This window comes from Anomalospiza imberbis, chromosome 23 (assembly GCF_031753505.1).
Source record: "Anomalospiza imberbis isolate Cuckoo-Finch-1a 21T00152 chromosome 23, ASM3175350v1, whole genome shotgun sequence".
In the NCBI taxonomy this organism is placed as follows: Eukaryota; Metazoa; Chordata; class Aves; order Passeriformes; family Viduidae; genus Anomalospiza; species Anomalospiza imberbis.
Genome location: NC_089703.1, coordinates 5,313,253 through 5,327,355, shown reverse-complemented (window position 1 = coordinate 5,327,355; position 14,103 = coordinate 5,313,253). Strand labels below are relative to the sequence as shown.

At 45.2% G+C, this 14,103-nt stretch overlaps 1 protein-coding gene across 2 annotated transcripts in view; it reads right to left on the bottom strand.

Moving 5' to 3' along the window:
* PANK4 (pantothenate kinase 4 (inactive)) overlaps positions 1–14,103 on the bottom strand; it is an 18,523-nt gene extending 4,420 nt beyond the window's left edge. For both annotated transcript variants that reach the window (XM_068171409.1, XM_068171410.1), the window contains exons 1-12: positions 13,875–14,103; positions 11,275–11,357; positions 10,603–10,811; positions 9,013–9,196; positions 8,421–8,513; positions 7,149–7,302; positions 6,264–6,445; positions 4,786–4,867; positions 3,571–3,671; positions 2,765–2,920; positions 1,838–1,950; positions 1,230–1,317 (exon numbers count right to left, since the gene is read on the bottom strand). In XM_068171409.1, the coding sequence (XP_068027510.1) occupies positions 1,230–1,317; positions 1,838–1,950; positions 2,765–2,920; positions 3,571–3,671; positions 4,786–4,867; positions 6,264–6,445; positions 7,149–7,302; positions 8,421–8,513; positions 9,013–9,196; positions 10,603–10,811; positions 11,275–11,357; positions 13,875–13,992 (1,563 nt within the window). In that variant the 5' untranslated portion in view covers positions 13,993–14,103. The remainder of the gene's footprint in view (positions 1–1,229; positions 1,318–1,837; positions 1,951–2,764; positions 2,921–3,570; positions 3,672–4,785; positions 4,868–6,263; positions 6,446–7,148; positions 7,303–8,420; positions 8,514–9,012; positions 9,197–10,602; positions 10,812–11,274; positions 11,358–13,874) is intronic.

Here is a 14,103-nt window from a genome sequence, read left to right as displayed (position 1 = left end):
AAAACAGACAGGAAACATTGGATTTACAGACCAACATTTTTTACCCAGCTTTGGCTGTCTCAGTCCCAAGGCCACGTTCAAGCATCTCCACTGTGTTCATGGCCTCTCATGGACCAACCAATTATTGGTCAGTGTGCTTAGGACCAATGAAAACCTTTCCTGGATTCCCACAAAAAGTGTCATGAGTGCCAGGATATGATCTATAGCCCAAGAATTACTTTTCTTAGCAAGTCAGAGGTGCAACAGATCTTGAGCAGATTGGGAAATGGCTCTCGGGCAAGGTGGGAAATGGGAGAGTGGACATACAAAAACCTTGTAACAGTGACATGATGTATCAACCCCAGGAAATCACCCCCAGTAGTCCCACAAAATCTGAAGGGTGTTTTTTTTTGGTTTTTCTTTGCAGTTCACAGGTTTTTTTTTCCTCTTCTCTGTCTCCAGTGCTATCAGTGTTACAGGGTGATTTCTCTTAAAAATTTAAAATTATTCTGGGTACCAATGTTTTGTCTTGGCAGTAAACTTGTCTGAATTACAAGAAGCAAACATAAGCAAAAGCCACCTCACATTTGTTTTAGTCCTTTCTCAGAGTGAAGGTGCCACATGACAGTGCAGCCAGGGAGAACTTTCTCTGTATTTTGCAGAAATATGTCAACAGTCAGGCAAAGAGTCTTGGATCAGCCACTAGCACTGTTGTTATGTATCACACAAACAAGTGGTAAGGAATGGACATACAGAAAGTTGGTTTTTGAGAAATAATGACTCAAATCTCCTCTCCCCAGACATTTCATGTCACAGCACAAAACACAGAGAGAAAACAGCTGCACAGTGGCAATGAATGTTTTTAAGAGCAGGGGGTTGTGCATTGTGTCCGCTCCAACCCAGTGCTGAGAATCTCCCAAGTGACAAAAGCAGCCACAGAGGAGTGAATTAGAGCAGTGACAGCCTGGTGACAGTGTCTGGTGACAGCCACCACACACAGCTCAGGAGCAGGGCTGGCACCAAGATGGCTTCTCAGGGCTGTCAGGCAACTGAAGCTGGTGGTATTTTTGGTTATCATTATCCTCACCAGCAGCCTGTTCAGGTGAAGGGGTTTATGTCCCATTCCCCAGTGCTGTTTCTCCTCCCCCAGCTGCTCACAACCAGTGCAGGAACTGGCTCCTGATCTGTCCACTCTGAGCCATCCATCACTTGAACAGTTTCAGAGTACTGGAAAAGTGTCTTGAACTCACCTTGGAATAGGGATCTGGAAAACTGAACTCGTTCAAACAGTGTTCCCTTGTGTCCAAGAGACTTCTGACTGTTAAGGTACCATATGCACTTTAAAAAGAGAGAAGGGGGAAAAAACAAATCCATTAACTTCAAACAGAAAAAGTTATTTTTCCCTCTGCTTCCTCTGTAAGTCACAGCCCCTCACATGAGCACTGAAGCTGAAAGTCACAGGTGCTAAACCCTGGCTCTAAATAAGATTATTGAATCTACAATAAGAATCTACAATTAAGATTATTTGTTGTAGATTCAATAATCTTAAATCTACAATAAGATTATTTAAATACAGGGAGAGAGAATGTTCAGAATTAACTTGCTGCTATTTTTAATAACCATGTACAGATTTTTAGTAACAAATTTTCTGCCAAGACAGAATTTCTCTGCTCAACTCCAAGACATGAAATCCAAAAATCTCTGTGCAGAGGATCTGATGTTTGGCACAAAAACTTGCCTGAGTCTTCAGCCTACTTGGCTTTGTTTGCTCTGCTTCACAACCTGGTTAGCTTTTGGTGGGCTTTCACTGCTCAACAGAAGCAGCAAGTGATGCAAAAGGGAAAATAAAAACACTTACAAGGGCTGCTGCCTGAGTGTCTGGAGCTTATTCCAGTATTTCTGCCGGAATTTCTCAGCTCTCTCCTGTGCATCCACAGAGTCTGGCTGGCTGGCTGCAGCTCGCTTTGCCACCTGGCAGAGAAAAGAGGCAACACTGCAGTTACCAAATTAACTTTTCCTCCTAGTAATTGATGTGAAGTTCAGTGTGAGCAATAACCCCTCCATCTGCCTCCCTGTTCTGTGCCTGCAGCCTGGCTGCTCCCTCCCACACAGCACCTCCCAGCCTCCCTTCATTCCAAACAGTAAACAACAGTTTTAATGTCTCTTTTCATCCCAAAAGAGTTAAAGTTTGTTTTCCAGACTGTACTGTCAGAAATTAAACACGAGTTCTAACTACTTAGAGGAGGGGAAAAAAATAACAATGCACATACACTAAAGGAGAAACAGGCAGAAATTTAATGGTGCATGTCGACCCCTTGTGTTCTCCTTTTGTTTACTCCAGTGAACTGCCTGAATCAGCTTCAGTGCAGGAAAAAATAATAATTCGTGTCTGGTCCAATTGTGCTCTTCCCATGGAAAAGTGTCTGTGAGGCAGCAGGACTGCTCCCAGAGGAAGAACAACCCAAAGATCTCTGGCCTTTGGTTGTGTAACTGTCCTGCTTGCAGCTCTGTACAGAGAGGTCCAAGTGCCGTTAAAGAGAGAAAATGCTTTGAAAACACCTTTCAGGAGCTAAAAAAAAAGCACCACAAAAGAACATTTCTGCCTTTGAAGGGACCAAGCCCTTCCTTAAGAGACTGGACAATGTCAGGTTACAGGGAAAGAGGGGCTGCACTTCCAGAGGGGTGACACAGCAGGAATATTTTACAGGACAAACATGCTGCTCCACAGAAGATTTGTTTCCTAAATACCTGTGTCACTCACACAGAATTGTTCTGTGACACTTACCCCATCCAGTGCCTCCTCAAAGCAGGTGAGCCAGTATTTTCTGGCCATGGCATCATCTGTGAGGTCAACAGTGTCTGGAATATAGGTGGAGGGGTCTTTCAGCAGTGGCAGGTTAACAAGTGGTCTCTCCAATCTGTCCATTTCCAGCATGTCAAACTAGGGGAGAAAGGAAAGAGATGGATTAGAACTCACTCAGAAATTAATTCACAATGAATTAAATTAGCACAAGGGCTGCAGAAGTCCAGCCACTGTTAAGACTGACAGATTTGCAGACAATTATAGGTCATCATAAATAATCCAGCTCCCTCTGTGGATTATTTTATCCATGCCCACCCTATAGAGAGAAATTATCCAGTGTGAAAATAATCCACTGTGGAATCAGAACTGCTGTACTGTCAGTGACTTTAAGAGGTGACTGGGCTTGTTCTCTTTTGTCCAATCTTGTATTTTTCTTCTCATAGGAAGCAAATTATCACTGCTTCAAGATGGTTGAACATGAAATTCCAAATTTAAAGATATTTCAGCTGCAGCAAAATCCAGCTGCTCCAGAGAAAGGGTGAGAGACAAACATTCCCCCCACTTTGGTGAAGGAGAGCAAGACAAAGTAGCAGCCAGTCTGTTTTATGAAACATTCCATCCAACACCACACAGGACACGAGACAACACCACACCAGACACCAGACTGGTCACTTCTCTGGGAAGCAGGAGCCTCAGAGGCAAGAAGCAACCAGCTGGAGAATAATCACCTATGTCCAGGTCACCACTGCTAAGAGAACACACACAGGTCTAGGAAAGACAGCACATACTGTACCACTCCGTGTTCTCTGCATGGGGTAAACATCAGGGGATGTGCTCATAAGCCCAGAACTCCCAGCATAATTCTCTCCCCAGCTGTACTGGTTTGGATCTAGAAAAGAGAAAGACACAGACACACATAATCTGAAAATAAAACTGAATACTCCTGTGAGTGAGTCTAGAGCCAGCATCCCTCTGAGCAGCTGCTGCACTACACAAGCCAGCTCCCCTTGTCTTTAAAAGCAAACAGATTTTTTCCCCCCTAACCCCCAGAAGAGATATTACAACCACTCAATGAATTACCTGCTCCAAAGAGCTTCAACCTGGGTGAGACAAGAGACAATTTAAGTTCTAAAATCATTATTTTTAACCCCATTTCCTTGTCATTAATCAGCATGCCTCCAAAGCACTATCGTTGAGCATCTCTTATTTCTAAATCTAGATCCATTATTAACAAAATAATATTACAGAACTCTCAAAGCACAATGTAAGCTTCAGAGAAACACTAAAGTTATTTCTAGATTTGTTTTATTTGAGAAAAGTTTAATGAGCTCAGATGTACAGTACATGCTGCAGAAGCAATGTCTTTAATTCCTCAGTAGCTGGTTCCTTGCCCATCTCTATCAAATGGGCAGGAAAATAATTCCACACTCATTTTTTGGAGGTGTATTTGATACTTACTGAGCTAAGTACCATTAGCAGCCTGTGGTTGTGCCACTGTAACCAATGCACTGCCTGGCTTGCCAGTACACCAACAGGGGAAAAGGAAAACTAAATAGGCAGAATTCCACCAAAGCACCCTGGATCCAAGGGATCTGGACAGAAGGGTCTTCTCTGTGAGGCTTTTCACTCTCAAACAAACAGTTTGGAGATGCTGGTCTTCCTCAGTACATTAAAGGAATTCAGAAGTGGCCTCTTAAAGAGGAGGGGGGTTCTCCAAACCCACATTTCTCCAGCTGGATTTAGAGCTGTCACTGTTCTTTGTAGAAATGCAGAGAAGAGAAAAGCCCAGCCCTGCTGCCTTCTCAAAGGTGAGCAGGAAATCCAGTGAGAAATTAAGATGTCCCTGCCAGAATGTATAAAACCAAAGCCCAGCATCTGTGTTTATTAGTGCCAAATGGATTGGTTTAGGCAACAGCTTACATGCAGCCTCTTAAGAGAAACTTGGACAGTACACTGACATTTCAGAACACAGCATATACAGAACAGAGCAGTGCTGTACTTACTGTCTTGTTCAGCTCCTTTTAAAAATGCCCCAATGGCTCCCAGGTAGCCTTCATGTCTCAGGAACAATGCCTGAACCTCTCCCTGCCACAATATGAAACATTGCAATTGGATGGTCCCTGAGGGCTAACAGGTACTTCTTTGTCACTAGTTTCACACTTTAATTTAATAGAAACAACTAGAAGATTTTAATAGTCATTTGTGCTACATTCTCACACATTCAGCAACTTTAATGGTGCTTCTGGAACAGCTCAGGGAGGAACTGCTCACACATATCATTCCCCAGTTATCACACAGCTGGAAAACACCCATGCACCAGTGGTGTGTGCTCTATGGCCTTGCCTGGAAAACACCACTGCATCATTCCATGAATATTCAACTCCTCTTGCTTCTACAGGCTGGAAATGCAAGGTCGTGTAATTGCCAAGGTGAGTGTGTGCCACTGCAGCCAACACCTTTGGGACACTGCTCATTGTCTTTATTTTATTGCACTGCTCTTCAACTCCACACAGACACTGGGCATTACCCACAGACAAGCATTCCCCCAACCAAAGAATTCAATTACTAATGCAAAATACAGGAATGCTGGGGAGGAGAGCCCTCCATCCTCACAGCAGGGCCCCTCAGCTTTCCCAGGCTGGGTGAGACACAGCTTTTTCCAAGGAATTCAGCAGTGACTGTGGGAAGAGCTCACCCTGAGGGGAGCTACCGGGAAACAGCAGCTCCAGCTCACAGGGAGATTTGGATTTGAATCCCTGGCAAAGTGTCTCTTACAACAACCTAAAGCTGCAGTTTTGCAATAGCTTTCTTGGAACTCAGCAAGTTTTACAGAAATAGACAACAATGGTGAAATAAAAAGGGGGAAAAGCAGCACACAGGAGTCTCTTGCATGAAGTACTGATATGAGAAAAAAAATGGTGTAATCTATTCTATAAAATTCCCAAAGTGCAGGACTAATCCACCTGAAACAACCATTAACAAGCTTGTGGATTGGACCTTTTTCCTAGTCAAAAGTCTTCAGTATTTTCAACAGCTTCAAAACCTGCAAAGAACTTCAGCTTGGTTGATTTGAGGTTTGATTTTCTTTAGTAACAAAACCCCACTGATGCCAACTGTCTCAGCAGAACAACCCCACACTGCATGGCCTGGGGGTGGAAAGATGCAAATCAGCAAGAGGAATTGAATAATGATGGTGACTATCTAAGAACACAGTGGAAACTCATTACTTGGAGCTACAAGACAGACTGTCAATCAAAAAATAGTAATTAAAAGAGAGACAGGGAGGTAGGGAGAGAGAAAAAAGGCCAGACACAACTCCCAGACATTTCACATTGATTTCACCCCTCCCACAACACATCCCTGCCTTACCTACCTAAGAAGCAGCATTCTAAGCTTACTTCATGTGAAAATTAATTTATTAACAGCCTAGAAAAATACCTAAAATGTGACTTTGCTGCAGGGAGCCCTCTGTTTTCCTTACCTTGGAGAAGAAGTTGATGCTGTAGGTGATTGTGCGCATGGTGACGGGGTGGCCCCGGATAAAAAAACCCCCAAAATAGATTTTATCCAGGTTGTGCAGTTTGGCATAGAGGCAGGCCAGCTGGCCAATGTCATTGCTGATCATGTGGAGCAAACTTTTGGCCATATCTTCTTTGGAAAACTCTGGAAGGCAAGGAAGAGTAAAGCAATTTACACACAAATTGAGGAAGCTCCAGGGGACTGTGCTTTTCTAACTGAGCCTGCAGTTGGGGAAAGAAAAATCCAGGGTTGGAGCAGTTTTCCTTATGTGTGGAGAAGAAAAGTGTTACACCCTAGAAAAACCTCACATATATAATGTACTTCTAACAAGGAGGAGAGTGATTTGATTAAACATATCAGGAAAAAAAAAGCCCTCACTAAGCCTATGTGAAACATTTCTTGAAAAAACACTTCCTGGATGGCAGGAATCCATTTCTTCTCTCTAGGAACCACAGGCAAGGGTTCATCCATCCCTCCTGGCCTGAGATGCACTGCAAGTATTTCATTAAGATACTGCAAACAAACTGCAAATTGTAGTAATTCACTGCCAAAGGGCCTTTCTGGAGCCCAGAAAGCCACATCTATTTCCGACAGGAATGAATTAACCCCAGGCTAACCAGACAGCTATTTTTAAATTTTCCCTTGGCTTAGGCAATCCCAAACTGAAAATTTAAATGTCTGCTTCCAAAGCAGTACTGCATAATATTTTAAATCAATATTGTGCAGGCAAAACACAAGATCATGAAAGAAGCTGTTGATTATTTTCAGCTCTACTTGTTAGATCAGTATAAAGCTGATTCCCAAGAGCCAGAGGAGATGTTTGGGTAGATCTTTTTTATCCCAGTACCTTTGTCTGCTGTGGTGGACTTGCCAAAGCTGCTGGCAATGAGATTCCCACTGAGCCCCAGGGTCTGGTAGGCACCTCCATACACGTCCTTCACCAGCATGTCCACGTTGGTGTGCTGGCCCTTTGAGGCCAGCTGCAGCAGTTCATCAAATTTCTGATGGTGAGAAGCACAGTTACTACAGCTGACCTGAGTCAGAGGTCTGCAGCATCTTCACTGACCAAAACCAGTCTTAGAATTAACCCTGCCAGCCAAAGACAGGCTATTTCTAATTGCAAGGATGTATCCAGAGTGATCAAACAGACAGATCTTAAGTGGAGCTCCTTTAAAGATGAACACCACAATCAACCTCTTTCTTATCTGCAGATATTTTGTTGAATTTCCCCTGAAAACTAGGGTGGGTTAGCACATAAAAAACACTCAGAGGCCTCATGGCATCCCTTATCTTGGAAGTCGGAACAGAATTTTATCTTCCTGGAGCACAATAAAATAGAAGTTTGAGAAAAAAGTCTCAGTGTGCCTTTACTGTCCCTGAAATTAAACTTGCAGGCGAGCTCCGTTATCCCAAAAATTAATTTATAACCCTGTTAACTTGAATTTCTTCTACAAAACCAAGAGAGAATTAAGAGCAGGCACTGTCATGTTCTAAGATTTCTTCTTTAGGAGCATCAAACAAAAAACACAGCCCAGGCTGTGCCCCCACTTTGACATTTTCTTATCTAGTGCACATGTAACTCTAGCTTTTCCTACACTGCTGACATTTAGGACACTCATTTAAGCCACTGGCTCTTTGGGAAGCCCAGCATGATGTCAGAGCAGGACTAAGGCCTTGTTCATCAGCCCAGGATTTAAACTCATGTTGGCAACCAAGGAACCAACCATGAGGCAAAGTTTTTCCTCTCAGCTCCCAGGCATTTTGCTGCAATTGTGTGCTCCCTGCTTTCCTCTGCAGACAGTATTGCAGGAACTGGGCTGGCATTTTAAGCTGAAAAGAGAATTAAAAGTTACCAGGCCACTTTGAGGAGGCTCTTGTCCATCTCTTGTCCTTGAGCCTCAAGCAGGATTACTTTTGGTCACAATAAGCATCTTCTAATTCTTGTCCTTATATTCCATCAGTATCTTTTTCCATGTAAAGCTTCTTTTTATGCATCAGAAGTGTCAAAAATACGACCACAAGTCCAGGACTCACCCTTCTTACCTAACATTCCAACATTTCAGGCTTTCTCCCAGCATTTAATTTAATTCCATCCCTCTTAAAAGAGACAGTTGGGTACCTTTGTTTTGGTGAGCAGAGCTCCAAGACCCCAGAAGGTTCCACCTCCAATTGAGCTGCCCCCAATCCATTCAAATTTGTCTTCTGTTTCTACCTGTGAATCAAACAAGGCAGATTTATTTAGAAAGTCCTTTTGTAATGTTGAACACAGATTTAAATGTCAGTGTGCAGGGTCTTGGAAGAGTGGAATCAGTGGAGATGGAATCCTTCCACTGTGGAAGTGGCAGGTGAGAAGGGCACATACACCACAAGCAGTTTTGGAAATCTTTGTATTTAATTCTTGGCAAATAATGCTAAATGTAGACATTAAACTTTGTCTCTTCAACAGTATGACAAAACAAACAAAAATCACTTTGATCTGATAGCCTTTGTCCTCATCAGGTAATCACTTCTCTAAATATCAAATTAAATGTAATTTTTAAAAAATAGTGAATAGAAAAGCATTCATAACTCTGCAATTAATAAACTTCAAAAAAGGCACAATTTTCTTTTTAAACCTTGCACTACCCAAGAACAAGCACAAATCTGAACCAGTGAGAGGTTTCAGATCAGCTTTATCAAATCTCCAACAAAGCATTTTGGCCACCACTCACCTTCACTATGGAGACCCCAGAGCCAATGTTCACCAGTAAATAAGGGAAAATGTTGGGGTGGTTTGTCTGGAACCGGAATTCCGTGTCTGAATCCTTCTGGTAAGCAAACACCTCGTGGGGGATGTTCCTCAGCACAAAGTTGCACCCCTTAATTAGGCAGGTCATTACATCTTCCTTATCAACTCTGAGGGGGAGGAAAAAGCCTTAAATAAATGTCCCAGCCCTCCTGATAAGGCAGTTTGCTTTTGGAGCAGGAGTTTGCACGCATTTTGCAGACAGGAATTTTCACACCACGTGGCACAAGCCCAGCTCCCTGGAAACATGAAACCTCCATCTGCACATGGTCTGGTGCTCCCCTCCCATGCCAGTTACACAGTAACTTTAATCATGTTGTCATTAAAAATAATCCTGTTTGCTTGTTTACACTGCTCTTTTCCTGCCCTGCTCATTTCATGGTCTGTGCAACCCTGCCATAAAGTAGGTCAGGAAGCTTATCTGGAAATTAACCTCAGAAAACAATTTCCCAACATGGAATAATTGTCTGTTGCTCTTCCCCTGCCTCCTAATAAAGCACAAAAGGCCCCCTCGACATTTCAGCACTTGTGTATGACAGATTCAAGGGGCTGGGAGGAACCTACAGCTGGGATTAGCAAACACAGAAAAAGAGACTTCTCACAAGAGTAACAGGATTCACAACAGGATATCCCCAGTGTGGAGTCTGGGAACGTGATAGAAAACTTAGAGAAGTTGATTGATAAGTCAGCTAACACACACTGACTTCTGTGTCTCTGTACTGTTATTGATTCATGGAAATTCTCACAGGAAATATCCTGAGGATCGTTGGAAACACATAAACAAGGCACAAACACATCTCAAATACTCTAAAATGATTTGTGTGCTCCACCGTGGAGAAGCTGCTCTTGTTTGGAGCTGGGGAAAAGTTGAGTATGTCAGAAGCAAATAAAAACCAAAAACAGGTGCACCACATGAGATAAGAGGGGAAAGTGCCTCCTTATCTTGATCAGTTGATCATTACTAACAGGTACTAAACGGGGCTGGTGTGAAATAAAGAGATAACAGAGCCCAGCTTATCGGGAGAAGTAAGTAATTTGCAGAGACAGTGTAAAAGATGAGTACAGGCCCTTAGGGTTTGAGGAATCTACTACACAAATGACAGCATGAGTGGCGCCTTGAAGCTCTCCCCAGTGATGTTTCATATTGGGGTAAATTAATGTTTTTCTACACTTACAGCATAGAAAGTGTGAATTTATAGACACCACCATCTGTGGCTTTGATGGCTTTTGTCTCTGTATTGATAAGATGGCCTTTGATGACATCTAGACAGGTTTCAGTGTAAGCTTTTTAGTATTTGGTGTTTGATAATAGTGCTTGAAACAGTAAATTTATGAGGCTGTAAATTAATGGGGATGCCCTTTGTTCTCCTGCAAGCCTTTGCATGAAGTTTAGGTAGGAGCTGTACAATAAATGAATGTCACATTAATTACCTCTGAGCATGCCCAGGAAAATGACAAAAGCTTTTGGAGTAGGTGTAAGTTAATTCTTTACAGAAGAAAAAGCAGTTCCACTTACTTCAACCCCAGTTTCTTCTCAATAAGGTCTTTGAATTTATAGGCACCACCACCTGTGGCTTTGATTACTTTTGTCTCTGTATTGACAAGATGATCTTTGATGAAATCTAGGCAGGTTTCAATGTAAGTGTTTTCAAATTTAATGAAGTGAAGTCGAGCTGTAATCTCCTCCTGAACAGATATTTCATACAGAGGTTCATTGTCTATGTCCTTTAAAAGAGAAAAGGATTTCTTAGAGAACATTCTTGCGGAAACAAGGTAAAATACTGAACTACTGAGCATCAACACTTGTGCTTTTCTTGCCCTTGAAACTGTGTTAATGCCATTAAACATAACACCTCAAGCTATGTGTCAGAGAAGAATAGAGTTTCACAGGTCTTAATTCTCCTTAAGCTGAGATAATCAATTCTCCCATGCAGCTGACGTGCAGGAAATCCCTCTGCATGAGGAAACTTATGTCTGCACAGGAGCAGGGTTTTTTTACAAAAGTACCACACTTACTGTCTGGAAAAATAAATATTTCAAACAGTACCTGGCAATACAAACACTTCCCAAAAAGTTTTATATAGAACAAGTTATTAGATGGGTTTGAATATCATTTCTGTTCTACCCAGTCCAGAGCCTCACTCCTGTGAGTCAATCACATGCAGCTGATCCCTGATGGAATTCTCACCTTTCCAGAATGATCAAAGGATCTCACTCTTGCCACTTTGTGCTGTACAGTTGAGTAATAAGCCAACTTGGTTAATGAACCACCTGTTCATAAAGAGATGACAAATTATGATTAATGCCTCACCTTGGAGTAAACAACACAACTTATGCTTATGTCAGCTCTTGGTTCTCCAGGTTTCCTCAGTTAAAGCCAGAGAAAATTAATGGAAATGCAGAAAGAACCTTTGTTGAGGAAATGCTTGGCCTGGTTAACTCCCAGAGCATCACAGGAGGGAAAAGCTCCATAAATTCAGTTTGTGCCTGACTGATGTGGGATGAGGACGAGCAGTGGAAATTCTAAATCAGCCAGGCCAGTACAAAGTTATTAACCTTATTTGGAAACTTTATGAAACCCCCCAAATCTGTACCAGGATTTTCTCAGCTGGTTTGCCACCACTGAGCAATGCCCCCCACATGCACAGAGTGTTTCAGCAGTAACACCTGAATAATATTCTCACCCTGCTTTTAGGGACAAGTCTGCAAACTCATGGCTGGTTAGAAAATGACCCTCTGTACTGAGTAATTATTTTGCAAGACTGGTCTTGGCTTTGGGGTAAGGAATGCTCAGAGTGATGTTTCTCAAGCACACAGCAGTTGGAGATGTTAGCAATGTGCAAGTCTGAGCAGAGCAGCCTCATCACCCCCTTCAGGCCTCCAGTCTGCTCATGGCAATAAAACTTTCAACTATCCCCTTTGAACAGAATTCAGTCCCTTGCCCTGTCTTTGCATCTGACCTGCAAAAGTGGATTTCTGGGGTTACACTGAATAACTTCAATGTTTTCCACCACAGTTCTCCAGGTCTGAGGGTAACTGTGATCCACTGCTGGGTTAGCATTAAAGTCCTGAAAGTAAATAAAAACCTATAGATCCTATATAATGGCTAAATTCAGTGGCACTGCACTTTGCTGCCCAATAAAAACCAAGAAATGAAGCAGCAGAGGTGAAAGGTGTGGAAGAGGTGTCAGCTCTTCCACAGTGATCAAATATTTTTGTTAGGAAAATATTTGCAACGTGTAGGACAAAAACAGGCAGTTTACTCCAGGAAAATTTAAGTGAGGTCAATGTAGAGTGACCATGGAAAGACACAGTAACAAAAGCAATAAAGCTTCCCTGACCTTGGATCTGATTTCAGTGTCCCAGCCAGGGCTTTGAAGTTTCTGGTAAACAGAACCCACAGCCTGTTCTGCTAAAAGGTGAGGGCTTGCACGGCTTTTTATGGGAAAGCTTCCCTCCACACCTCCAAACTGAGGCTCAGTGTTGGATGTCATGTTCTTTACGCCGACAATGGCACACGTGCTGCAGGAATTCACCACCAGACCCACGGGCTGCACAGCCATGCTTTGTGCATTATCCTCTTCCTCTCCCAGTTTTTAAAGACTTAAATCCATTCAGAACACCAGCTGAGACATGTAACTAGGTTTTATAACTAATCCCACGACTCTAATTCCGAGCTGACCCACACAAAGGGCCGGTTCCAGCTGTTATTTTCACAGGCGTGCAACCAGCAGCTCCTGAGGGGCTGAAGTGACACACAACAACATTTTCTATTATGGTGCAGGTTTTCTTCCCACTGTCCCTGAGTCTCCAGCACACACAGCAGTGCTCTCCTGAGCAGGAATAGCTTGCTTTTCTTTTCCCTGGCTTTTCTCCTAAAAAGTTCCACTGATCTCGAGACCGTGAAAGGGAAGGAAAACGCGTGAAATGGCACTTGTGGCTTAGCGGGTGTCCACAGGACGGCCGCTGGTCCCCGCACGGGAGGAACTGGGAACAGGCTCAGCCTGTCCCTGCACAGCTGTCACCCTGGCGTGTGTCACCCTGTCCCTCGGCTCAGGAGCTGGGAAATCGGCAATGCTGGCTGCTGGGGCGTATGCACAGCGCAGCGGGTGTTTTTGGGGGGGACTGAGGCAGCAGTGACAGACCCCGACACACGGCAAGCCCCGCAGCCGCCCTGCCCTGCCCGGGCAGAGCCACAGCCGCCGTCCCCGGCCCTTTTTGCTTCTTCCAGGCCGGTTCCGGGAGCCGGAGGAGCGCCTGCAGCATCCCGCGGGCCGCGGCCTGGGCGGGGGGCGGCCGAGGGGCTCCGCACGCGGGCCTGGCGCACTGGGGCAGGGCCCGGCGCACTCTGAGGGGGTGCAGCCGATACCCCCCAGCACCGCCGCCCCACGGCCGGTCCGGCCGAGCCCCCCGGGCTCTCCCCCGTCCCCCCTTGGCCGCCAAGGGCAGCCCCGTCTGGGCCACCCCGCCCGGCTCCCCGCGGCCCGTTACCCGCGCGCGGCCCGCCGGGACCTGTAGTGCCACTCCTCGCCTGCGCCGCGCCGGCACCCGGCGGCGGGACTACAACTCCCGTCGTGCCCCGCGCCGCCCACCGTACCGCGCAACCCGCTGGGAGCTGTAGTGAGCCCGCGCCCACCCGCGCTGGCCCGCGCTTTGCGGAGGACTACACTTCCCAGCGTGCCCCGCGCGCGCCCGGCCCGGCCCCCGGCGGGGCCCCGCAGCGGGGCCGGAGCCGCCGCCCGTTCCCCACCGCCGCCCCCTCCCCGCAGGCTCCCCCCGCCCGGTTACCGATGTCTATGGCGAAGCGCTTGGCATTCTCCAGGTTTCGGAAGATCTCGTCGGGCGGGAGGGTGATGCTCTTGTCCAGGCTGCCGTGACCGCTGCCGCGCCCGCCCCGCTCCGCCATTTTGAACGCGACCCGCTCCCTCCCTCACCCCGGCCTCATCGGCATGCAAATGTATGCGCATAAATCTGCATGCGAACGAGCGGCGGCGCGGGGAATCAAGCGGGGAGCGCG